This window comes from Gymnoscopelus microlampas (assembly GCF_963454915.1).
Source record: "Gymnoscopelus microlampas genome assembly, chromosome: 10".
Taxonomy (NCBI): Eukaryota; Metazoa; Chordata; class Actinopteri; order Myctophiformes; family Myctophidae; genus Gymnoscopelus; species Gymnoscopelus microlampas.
In genome coordinates, this window is record NC_139947.1 from 26,936,860 (window position 1) to 26,949,359 (window position 12,500).

At 43.2% G+C, this 12,500-nt stretch overlaps 1 protein-coding gene across 1 annotated transcript in view; it reads left to right on the forward strand.

Annotated features, from left to right (window-relative positions):
- Positions 1-12,500, forward strand: part of LOC311054166 (voltage-dependent calcium channel subunit alpha-2/delta-3-like) — a gene marked incomplete at both ends in the record, with an annotated part of 378,193 nt that overhangs the window by 342,048 nt on the left and 23,645 nt on the right. The window contains 4 exon segments of the mRNA XM_084070045.1: positions 4,514-4,589; positions 4,763-4,815; positions 5,828-5,883; positions 10,098-10,212. Of these exon segments, the coding sequence (XP_083926171.1) occupies positions 4,514-4,589; positions 4,763-4,815; positions 5,828-5,883; positions 10,098-10,212 (300 nt within the window).

Genomic DNA, 12,500 nt, shown 5'->3' on the forward strand with positions numbered 1-12,500 from the left:
CGCGAGAAAGGGGCGCTGTTTTTTTCTCCTGATTAAAAAATAATAGGAGGGTTTTTCGGAGTCCATTGCTCAACGCGGGACGCGAAGCCGCAAGCGCTCGGACATATCGTACAACCATTACGAGCTGTTGATGAAGACGGATGTGGATAACTCACTCATATGAGCCATTCTTTTTTTTAAAAAGTGTTCCTATAGTTTGCTATGGGATTATTTTGTGTTAGAAAAAATGAAACAATGGAAAGGAAATCATAAAGTGATGTTACAGTGTGGAGTGCGCAAATATGTGACATCAATACTGTACAAACTCTCTCACACACTCACACACTCACAAACCACTCACACGCACACGCACACACGCACACGCACGCACACGCACACGCACACGCACACGCACACGCACTACTACACTTGTGAGGACATCAACATTTTATGAATGGCATTTAAAAACAAAAACAAAACTTTTTTTTGCCTAACCTCTGAAGACGAAAAAAGTGGTGATCTACAAGCTCACAACTTGTCGAGCTGTGACGCTTTGTGATCTTGTAGATCACCTATTTTTTTTTGGGGGGGCTGATTTTAACTCCCCTAAAATCCGTCTAAACCATTTAGACCAGTACAATAAGTGTTCTCACAATGTCTACTGTATTTCCCAAATCCCAAATTGACTCTACTTGTGGAGACATATGGCCCTTACAAGTATAGTAACGCAAGAGCACACGCACACACACACACACACACACACACACACACACGCACGCACACGCGAGTACAGACATTGCATTGGAGTGTGCTGCTGCTAACACCATTAAGTGGCTTGGCTTATTGCTAATTGGTTCCTGGCGCTGTGTGAGAGCTGTATGTCACCATGGTACTGCTGTGGGCTGAGGGTGGAACCCGGCCCATGGGCTGCATGGGGAGAGACTGACTGCATGGTCTCATACTCCCACATCACACAGCAACGCACAGAAAACCTCCTATCTCCATGTTATAACCTTTTTTTTTTCTTCGTTTTTTCGTCAATCAACCAGTGGTGGGAAAAAAAAGTACCAAAGGTTTTCGATGTTTTTTTCGAAAGTTTTCGAATGTATACAATTTATGAAAATCTATTGAAAACATCAGATCTACAAGCTCACAATGCGTCGCATCGCGACGCATTGTGAGCTTGTAGATCGGCTGTTTTCAAATGGCCTAAATGTAGCCTGTATATAAGGCTGAAGTGGTTAATATATGTTTTGTAATAATAATCAAAATCTGCAACTTCGCTAGTAACTAAAGTTTTCAAATAATGGAGTAAAAGTATAATATTTGCATCTGAGATGTAGTGGAGTAGAAGTAAAAGTATTGAAAATTGGAAATACTCAAGTAAAGTGAAAACAATACCTCAAAATTGTACTTAAGTACAATTGAGTAGTTGAGTAAATGTACTTGGTTACCTTACATCACTGAAATTAACGCCCTACTTGATCATACTACAACGTCACACAAAAGCATCAAAAGTATAGCAGATCGGCAAGCTCGAAACGTGGGCGTGAAGCGAGGCGTTTCAAGCTTGTAGATCTGCTACTTTTTGCTATTTTTGAATTTGAATCCTGAAAAGTTACGGTTTTGGACGTATGAGGGTTTCCACACACACACATACACACACACACACACACACGCACACGCACATGCACGCACACGCACACAAAGACACACACACACACACACACACACACACACACACACACACACAGGGTATGGTCAAGTCTGTAGGAACATGCCTGCAGGGTATACTGTATAGCCAAGAATGTCCAGTGCAACTGTGTGTGTGTGTGTGTGTGTGTGTGTGTGTGTGTGTGTGTGTGTGTGTGTGTGTGTGTGTGTGTGTGTGTGTGTGTGTGTGTGTGTGTGTGTGTGTGTGTGTGTGTGTGTGTGTGTGTGTGTGTGTGTGTCTGCATGCACATGTTTGTGTGTGTGTGTAATTGTATTACTATACTTACGGCAAAATGTCCACACACCAATTATAGTAGAATATGAGAAATAGACGTGACAATTTTCCTGGTCTTTATGGATTTATACTTATCCGGACACCAAAAATAGCCGATATACTTAAAGGTAGAGTAAGTGATTTACTTTGGTTAAAATAAGTGTTAAATAGCTCTATATTGTGATAGTCCTCATTGCTATAGAGTGTTTGTTCAGTAAAAGGAGTCTCCCATGTCCTCCAGCTCTTTATTAAACAGAAAATGCATTTTCAGGGCTCTCTCCTGATTGGCTTACATGTTGTCACCAACCTGAAAATGTATATATACATTTATACATTATATTCTGTTTACTAAAGAGCTGGAGAGACCCATGTGACCGAACGAACCCTCTGTAGCAATGATTACTATCAGAATATAGTACTTTTTAACAACAAAAAAAGAAAATACCCCAAAATATCACTTACCCAACTTTAATGTGCCGCTGTTCCGGCGCTGTTTTGTCACGGTGCGACGCGTTATGGGCTTGAAGATCTGCTTTTTTTGGGGGGTCTTTTTTTCGGCTTTAGAGTAAATAATAAAATTAATAAAAAACATTCAAAACGGCATTTGTAAAATCCACGTCCCAAAATGTAACAAACTTGTAATGTCCTCGCAAGTATGGTAATAAAACGTGTGTGTGTGTGTGTGTGTTGAACGCGCGTATACATCTACGTATATGCATGCTCGACACCCCCTCAATGACCTCACCCAGACTAGACCTATAGACCTCACACCCTCAGGGCGAGCTAAGAACCTAAAGCTCCCCAATATCCCCCCGAATATCCCCCAAATCCTCAACACACACACACACACGCACCCACACGCACACGCACACACACACACACACACACACACACACGCACACACGCACGCACACACGCCTTCCTACATCTACTTTAACCCATTAAGACCGGGAACGCATCTGTGTCATTTTAGATTTTTTTGCTATAACCATGATTTTATCCTTTGTCTATTCAAAAATAGCAGATATACAAGCTTGTAGATCTGCTATATTTTTGAAAAATCTTGAACATTTGTGCAAATATTTGAATACATTATTATTTTTTTATCAACATTTTTAACTCAAATCTTTACTTCTGAGGGGTGCCTGGAACAAAACCATTTCATATCAAGGACCCCCAAAATTATATGTTTTTGGCCCGCCGACCCCCATCTCAACATATCTCGTTCCAGGGATAGCAGATATACACTACCAAGCTCATAGCTATGAGCTTGTATATATCTGCTATTTTTTAATATAGCCAAAGTATAACATAATCGTTAAAGTATGTTACAAAGATATGCGTTCCCGGGGTTTTAATGTGTTAAGGAACCTCTCAGAGGAAAGAGGGGACCGGGAAGCCCTCGGCTTTAAGTTTCTTTCCAGTATTTATACACATAGCCGCAGGTAACATGCCTGAACTGTAGTGGAGGTGAGAGCTCTCCCATTCCACCTCCCACGCTCCATAAACCAACCCTCAGGCCATGTAACAGTAGAGAGGATGTCTGGGGAGCAGGTGAGAGGATGGTGGTCGAAGATGGTTCTGGGAAAGTTGTGGAGAGCATGGTTGTGGCCCCAGACTCTGCTCTTAAGGGCCGCTCACACCATGCAAGCACGATAACTATACAATAATTCAACGCATTCTGGCAGAGTCACTGCCCATCTTTTGCCGCAGGCTGAAATCCCACCTCTTCAGGAAACACTACCCTTCCTCTTAGCCTTGCCTACTTTGTTGTTAACTAGTTGTACGAGCTCTTGTCTTATTGGATCTTGCTTTTTCGATACACTTATTTGTTTTAGCTCTTTCTCATTTGATTTTCCTATTTGTCTCATCTCTTTATGAAAGTATGTAGCTGATATATTGCACTTTTACCTTAGCGCTACACTGTAGGTATACTCTTAGTTGCTTGTTTTAGAAGAGAATGCACTTAAGACTTCTGGTGATTTGTAGTTTCCTTGCCTACTGTACCTACAGGGACGTCACAGGCTCTCAGAAGGTGGGGGTGATGGACTTTCGGTGGACTATACCCCTTATTTTACACTTTGGCTATTCAAAAATAGCAGATCTACAAGCTCATAGCGTGGCACCGAGTGCCACGCTATGAGCTTGTAGATCTGCTATTTTTGAAAAAGCGTGAAAAACATTTGTAGCTGTCAAATGTAAACACATTCTGTATTTTCAAAGTTTTTTGGGCGGATATTGTTTTGTTTTTTTCGTGTTTGGTTACTTTATTTCGGTTTTAGGGTTAGGTTATTTAATTCTTATTTTTGCTTGATTTTACCGATTTATTATCAAAAAATATATATATTTTTTATTTTTTTTAAAAGTGGGGGGTATGAAATCACGGATCTGTGAGAGTGAGGGTGTCGCGTCTGACGCACAGTGAATGGCCGTGACGCCCCTGCCTACCTATGTTGAATGCACTTATTGTAAGTCGCTTTGGATAAAAAGCGTCTGCTAAATGACCGTAATGTAATGTTATGTCTCTCTCTCTGTGTCTCTCTCCAGGGTGACTCTGTATGACTACCAGGCTATCTGTTTGATCTACACAGAGAGTAGTGACAGTGGACACACACTGTTGGATGTAAGTACGGCTGTCCTGCAGGACGATGCCACTGTTATCGCCACCTTGTTGACACGTGATCCTTGAGATTATTTCACATTATTGATGGTTGGTTTGGTTTTTAGATTTTACACGTTGTTGTGTGCTATATCTGTGCCTGATCGTGTTCTTTTTTTTCTCCCTACTCTCTCCAGCCGTATTTCGCCGTCTTCGCGGCCGTCAAGTGGATCATGACCGAGCTCGTCATGTAAGACGAGTGTTTGTGGTTATTATGATGTACAAAAACTCTACATATTACATCAGGGGTCTTCAACAGGGGGTCCGGGACCCCTAGGGGGTCCTCAGAGTTACTACAGGGGGTCCGCCAAATCTTTGTGTGATAAGATTTTTTTTTTTACCTTAACCACTTGAACCCTAGCATCCCTTTTCTGAGGAGAACTTTAGCCAAAAATAGCAGATCTACAAGCTCACAACGCCTCGCGCTGCGAGGCGTTGTGAGCTTGTAGATCGGCTATTTTTGGCAAAGAGATATAGGTGTAGAGGGGGAAAAATGGCAATGGAAAAAAGTTTAATGTGAAACACAATTTTATACAATATAGAGGGGGTCCCTGCTTCATCTCTCTCTCAGCTAGGGGGTCCTTGGCCTTAAAACATTGAAGACCCCTGTATTACACACAGGGGTTTTTATTATTTGTCCCCTTATTTGAATTTCAGGTATCGTTGGCAACCCTTAGCTATGTGTGGCGTGCGTCTGTGTGCGTGACTCTATAGTGGCCTTTTTTTGCTGTCACATGAGGTTAAACGCGCGCGCGCGCGCGTGTGTGTGTGTGTGTGTGTGTGTGTGTGTGCGTGTGTGTGTGTGCGCGCGCGCGTGCGTATACGTAACTCTAGTGTTTGTTTATGAATGCCCGCTCAAGTACGGTGACAAGATCATCAGAGTTCATAAGCGGTAATGGCATCCCGATGTTTCCTGTAATCTAGGGCATTCCTAAGATGCCCTGTTGTGGTTTTCAGGGGGCCTTTTCCTGGGTGGTCCTCGGGTTGCCACACCGCATGGTTGGAGGGGGTTGGGGGTTGGGGGCGGGGGGGGGGTAGAGTCGTCAATGCTGATTTCATGTTCGTGTCTGTGCCTTTACAATTTCATGCATTTCAAAATGAGTTTTTTTTGGGGTCCATGTGTTTCAGTCAAGTGTTTCGTCAATATGGCGTTTTTTTGCTGAGTCGTCACATTCTTTAACGTGCGTTTCCCCTCTGCTCAGATTTCTGGTGGAGTTCAACTTGTACAGTTGGTGGTACTCTGACCTCACGGCCAAAGGTAAGACATCCTCTCGGGTTCCTGTCATCTGTGTTTGTTTGCTTGCACACACTCTCGCATACTGTACTGTATGCACGCACGCACACACACATGCGCACACACACACACGTACACACACACGCACGCATAGACTTTCAGACAGTGAGTGATGCACACCCACACAGTAAAATCGTCAGTCTTAATCACTTAAACCACATATGGGGTAACCGGAGGCCCTCAGGGCTCAATACCAGAGTCTTTTCTGTTTTCTGTTATTGTTGGGGAATGCTTTCGTTGAAAATAGCCGATTGACAAGCTGACAACGCAACGCGCTGTGAGCTTGTCGAACGGATATTTGATCGGCTGAAAATAGCCGATCGACAAGCTCACAACGCGACGCAACGCGTCGCGTTGTGAGCTTTAAAGCGACGTTTTTTATCTCTGATCTGTGCTTCTGGGGGTCCCTGGAACAACATATTTTGAGATGGGGGTCCGCGGCCAAATACATATAATTTTGGGGGGTCCTTGACATGGGAAAGTTGGAGCACCACTGATATAGCATATTTGTTCCAGGGACCCCCAGAAGCAAAGATTTGAGTTATAAATGTTTGCTTAAAAATATATATATTCGAAGATTTAAAAAAAAAAGAGCAGATCTACAAGCTCATAGCACGGCACTCGGTGCCACGCTATGAGCTTGTAGATCTGCTATTTTTTGAATAGCCAAAGAAATCTAAAAATTGAATGGATTGAATGGGTTAACATTGTGGTCAAGAAAAAAAAAACACAAGCCTAACAACAACAGTACACCCGTACGTACACAGACCCAAGAAGTCACTCAGTCACGTTGGTGTGGTGACCTTCTGTCCACCTCTTCTTCTGCCGTCTCCCCTCCTCCGGCCTCTCCGTCTGACTCAGTGTGACCACTGGAAAAACAGAATAAAAAAGGAACAATCCAAAACCTAACACTAGAAATGGCACAACATGCGGATTACCTCAGACGGCCTCGGCGCTCGAGACGCGCGCGTGTGTGTGCGTTTGCGGCGCGTGACTGTGTGCGTGTTAAGTATGTCTTTCTGTGTGTGTGTGTGTGTGTGTGTTTGTGTGTGTGTGTGTGTGTGTGTGTGTGTGTGTGTGTGTGTGTGTGTGTGCGTGTGTGTGTGTGTGTGTCATATTGGTGGCAAAGCAATATCCGCTTTGTAATGAGAGAAAAGGGCTTCTCTTGCTTTTTTCTTTCATTCTTTCTTTCTTTATTTCTCCCCCTTTCTACCTTTTTCTGTTTCTGTCTCTCCACCCATTGCTCGCACGCATGTACGCACGCACACACGTGTGCACACACACACACACACACACACACACACACACACACACTCACACACACACACACACACACACGCACGCGCGCGTTCATGCAAGTCATGGCGTGTGCCAAGCTTATGAGCAGAGCTGTGTGCCATAATAATACTCCATAGAGTGTTGGTTTTCTGTTTGTGTCAGTCAGTCTGGAGCTCGGCCTCGCTAAGCTAGCATGCAGAATGTGGCATTATAATACGGTGTTAATTCTGGTCCAAAACTAATATGAAAATATTTCATATGTTAAGTGAGAGAGAGAGAGAGAGAGAGAGAGAGGGGAGGGGAGCGGGAAGAACCACAAAATGAAAATCTGTCAAATGCTTTGCTAGCACACACTCTTTCTTATCCCCGGCAGTGTTGGAAGAAGTACTCGCATGTTTCACTTACTGTAAGTAAAAGTATGAATACCACATGGTAGAAATACTGTTACGTAGTAAAAGTCCAGTATTCAACATTTACTTGAGTAAAAGCTTACAAAGGTATTGGCATCAAACTATAAAGGACTAAAATAGTAAGTAAAAAGTACTCATTGCGTAGAATGTACCCTTTTTCACAATTTGTATAAAATGTATACAAATCTTTTGAAAATAGCCGATCTACAAGCTCACAACGCGTCGCAAAGCAACGCGCTGTGAGCTTGTAGATCTGCTGTTTTCAAACTGCCGAAGTATGTATTAGCACTGAAGTGGTTGATGTAGGTTTTGTAATAAGAATTCAAATCCACAAAGTAACTTGGCATTTTATTTCAAATAATTGTAGTGGAGTACAAAGTACAATTATTTGCCATAGAGATGTAGTGGAGTAGAAGTATTGAAAATTGGAAATACTCCACTAAAGTGAAAATACCTCAAAATTGTAACAGAGTAAATGCACTCAGTTACTTTTACACCACACGCTTCTCCTTATCCCCGGCTGGATGGCCCGACGGACGGTGGAGCGACGGGGGTTTGTACCGCCGGCCCGCTTGCCAAAGCAGTCAAAGACAATTTCACAGCTGGCTAGCCTCAGGACTTAGCGGCATTTTTCTATATCTTTTTACAATGCAAGACGCTGGGACTGTGACACACGAGCGACACACCCCAACATAGCGGCACGGAACCCTAATCCGCGGCGCAGTACACACGTCTAAAAATCCCCAGTGTTAGTTTAACTCTTGAGAGTGTAACGCATGCAACCAAATGGACCCGTAAAGGGTCCATTTGGTTGCATTGTGTTACACTCTCAAGAGTTACGAATGGATGAATTGACACTGAGGATTTTACTGTGTAGTACCGTCTGAAGCTGAACTAATCTCGGCATGTAGGCTGAGGCGTGCTCACATGCGAGTGCACACACGCACACACACACACACACACACACACACGCACGCACACACACACACACACACACACACACACACACACACGTATTGTCACGCAAATGACAGCCAGTAATTAAACCGTCGGTCGTATCGAAAATCATACGCATAACGCTAATCTGACTTAAGAAGTCCGCCTAGCAACGTTCGTGTCACAAGGCAAACTCTCTGCTAAAAATGATTTGTTTTTCCTATTATCTTTTATGAGCGCATTACACTTTCCAAAAGGAAACGTCTTAATAATGGTCCTGTTTAAGAACGCAAATCAAGGAAAGGACTATAAAAGAGGCCTTTCTCGTTATAACTCTTAACCGTTTAAGACCTGGAGAAGCATCTGTGTCATTTTTTGATTTTACCTAAAAAGCATTATTTTACACTTTGGCTATTCAAAAATAGCAGATCTACAAGCTCATAGCGCGGCACCGAGTGCCGCGCTACGAGCTTGTAGATCTGCTATTTTTGAGAAATGGTGAAAATGTGTGCAAATCTTTGAATATATATTTTTTTAAAGCAAACATTTGTACCTCAAATCTTTGCTTCTCGGGGTCCCTGGAACAAAATATTTTGAGATGGGGGTCCGTGGCCAAATACATATACATTTTGGGGGTCCTTGACATGAAAAAGATTGAGAACCACTGACATAGTAACATACGTTTTTTCAAAAAACAGTTGAAGGAGGATTTAGAGGACATTTTGTAGAATCGGCCTCAGGTCTTCCACAGAGGTCAAAAGCTGGCAGATCTGAACCTCTGGATGTGTGTGTAGTACCGGTTGGAACCATTTGGTGGCAGGAGTGTTCAAGTAACGCTTGGGAAAATGGCTGGCCTACATCTGCACTGGAAATGCTTGTATATACCCGCACATAGAGAGGCAGCTCTGGCACATATATAGAGGCAGCTCTGGGTTTTAAAAAAAAAAAAAAAAGAAACTCTGCTTTCTGTTCAAACCTCCTGTATTTGCTAGGATGTGGTGTGTTTTACTATTTGCGTGCGAAATATTTACATGGCTTTGAAGCCCACATGTTAATTATATATTTGAGCTACGTACATATTTCCCTGATGTTTTGCATCAGCTCGCCCCTCCCATACACTGTGTGTGTATCTCTCTTTTTCTGGGCCTTTTTCCCCTGTTTAAATAAAGGTAATATAAAAATGACTTCTTTCTTTCTCTCTGTCATTCCACCGTTCGTACAACATTCATGGGTGAAGTGTGTGTGTGTGTGTGTGTGTGTGTGTGTGTGTGGGGGGGGGGTTGACTGAGTAGTTGTCCGTCCGTCCGTCCGTCCGGCTGACTATTTGTCTATGACCGATTGCCATATTACGTATATATGAATCTTGTTCCACAGCTATCTCATCTGTATTTTATTCTCTCTCTCTCTCTCGTCTTGTCTTTCTGTCTTTGTGTCTTCCTGTCTGTCCTCCCGTTGTTTCCGCCCGCCCACCCGTCTGTCTGTCTGTCTGTCTGTCTGTCTGTCTGTCTGTCTGTCTGTCTGTCTGTCTATCTGTCTGTCTGTCTGTCTGTCCAGCTCAGAGGGTGGGTCGGAACATGCAGGTGCCGTGTGACACGGAGTACCCGGCCTTCGTCTCCGAGCGCACCATCAAAGAGAACACGGGCAACATCGACTGTGAAGGCTGCATCAAGTACGCCACGCACACGCAACACACACATGTACAGTACACACACACACACGCACACACACACACACGCACACGCACACGCACACGCGCACACGCGCACACGCACACGCACACGCACACGCACACGCACGCACGCACGCACGCACGCACGCACGCACGCACGCACGCACGCACGCACACACACACACACACACACACACACACACACTCACACACACACACACAGTAAAATCAGCAGTGATAATTTGATAATAGTAATCATGGCTACAGAGTGTTTGTTCAGTAACAGGGGGTCCCCCCCCCCCCCCCGGTCTCTCCAGCACTTTAATGAAAAGAAAATGAAATTTTCAGGTCGGGACGCATACTGTGCAAGCACAGACTTAAACTCTCAGGCAGTGATACACAGTCAAATAATCTGTTTTTTTAATCGATTTGTAACTCACAGAGTGTATATAAATATAACCAAATGGACCTTAAAACTCGCAGAAACTCTCCTATCTCCATAGTTCAACTTTTTTTCAACGTTTTCTTCGTAAATGAACGGCTCACTTCACCATTCTAGAGTGTCACACTAAAGCAGGGGTCTTCAACGTTTTCAGGCTAGGGACCCCCTAGCTGAGAGATAGATGAAGCAGGGACCCCCTCTATATTGTATAAAATTGTTTCAGATTCATAGTCTTTTTTTGTTTACTTGGTCTGCTCTTTTTTCCATCTACACCAAACACCTCTTGGCCAAAAATAGCAGATCTACAAGCTGCGAGGCGTTGAGAGCTTGTAGATCTGCTATTTTTGGCCAAAGTTCTCCTCAGAAAAGGGATGCTAGGGTTCAAGTGGTTAAGATAAAAAAAAAGAAATCATATCACACAAAGATTTGGCGGACCCCCTGTAGTAACTCTGAGGACCCCCTAGGGGTCCCGGACCCCCTGTTGAAGACCCCTGCACTAAAGTAGTGAAAATAGCCGATATGCAAGCGATGCGACGCGTTGAGAGCTTGCAGATCTGCTATTTTTCACTATATCTGAAAAATGTCACTCCATTTTTTCCGAAAAGCAACGGGTTGCGGAGATATAAGGTTTCCTGCACTCGACAGCGACGATATATCACTTAAACCCAATTTAAATGAACGTTGAGGATGTGGCCTTGCACACACACAGTGAGCTTTCTACCCAAATGATCAAATATGTGGAGGATGTGTAGATGTTTATCATATAATGATGATGAGTGCTGCTATGAATCAGCTTCTCATTACATTCTTTAACCCATTAAGACCGGGAACGCATCTGTGTCACTTTTTGATTTTAGCTAAAAAAGCATTATTTTACACTTTGGCTATTCAAAAATAGCAGATCTACAAGCTCATAGCGCGGCACCGAGTGCCGCGCTATGAGCTTGTGGATGTGCTATTTTTTTTTATCATGAAAATGTGTGCAAATCTTTGAATATATGTTATTTTAAAGCAAACATTTTTAACTCTATTCTTTGCTTCTGGGGGGTCCCTGGAACTAAACATTTTGAGATGGGGGTCTGCGGCCAAATACTGTACATATCCTTTTTGGGGGTCCTTGACATGAAAAAGTTTGAGAACCACTGATTATAGCAACGTAACGCAAGTTTTTTCAAAAAACTGTTAGGATTTAGAAGACATTTGTAGAATCCCCCAGAAGCAAAGATTTGAGTTACAAATGTTTGCTTTAAAAAATATATTCAAAGATTTGCACAAAATGTCCATGATTTTTCAAAAGAAATAGAAGATATACAAGCTCATAAGTGCCGCGCTATGAGCTTGTAGATCTGCTATTTTTGAATAGCCAAAGAAATCTTAAAACGACACAAATGCGTTCCCGGTCTTAAAGGGTTAAGGAACAGAACATAATGAAACATCATTATCTTGTCATCCCAGCTGTGAAATATTTCCATCTCTTGTAATGCCAGGTAATTAGACAGACTTTTTTTTTTAACCACTCAAACCCTCTCTCTCTAGTCTGAGGGAGAAATGGACTTGAGTTGAGTTACAACAACTGTACTTGAATGAATCGCCCTTTTTCCTGTCCTCGCCGAATCTCTTCGGCAAAAATAGCTGATCTACAAGCTCAAAATGTGTCACGTTCTTTTGTAAGTCGGCTATTTTTTGCCGAATGCCCGCCACCGAGAATAGGCATGCAAGGGTGGGCATAGGTGGTTAAAATGTTTTTTTTTCCATTGAAGCAACAAACACAGAAAGCACACGTACACACGCACGCACGCACGCACGCACGCACGCACGCACGCACGCACGCACGCACACACACACA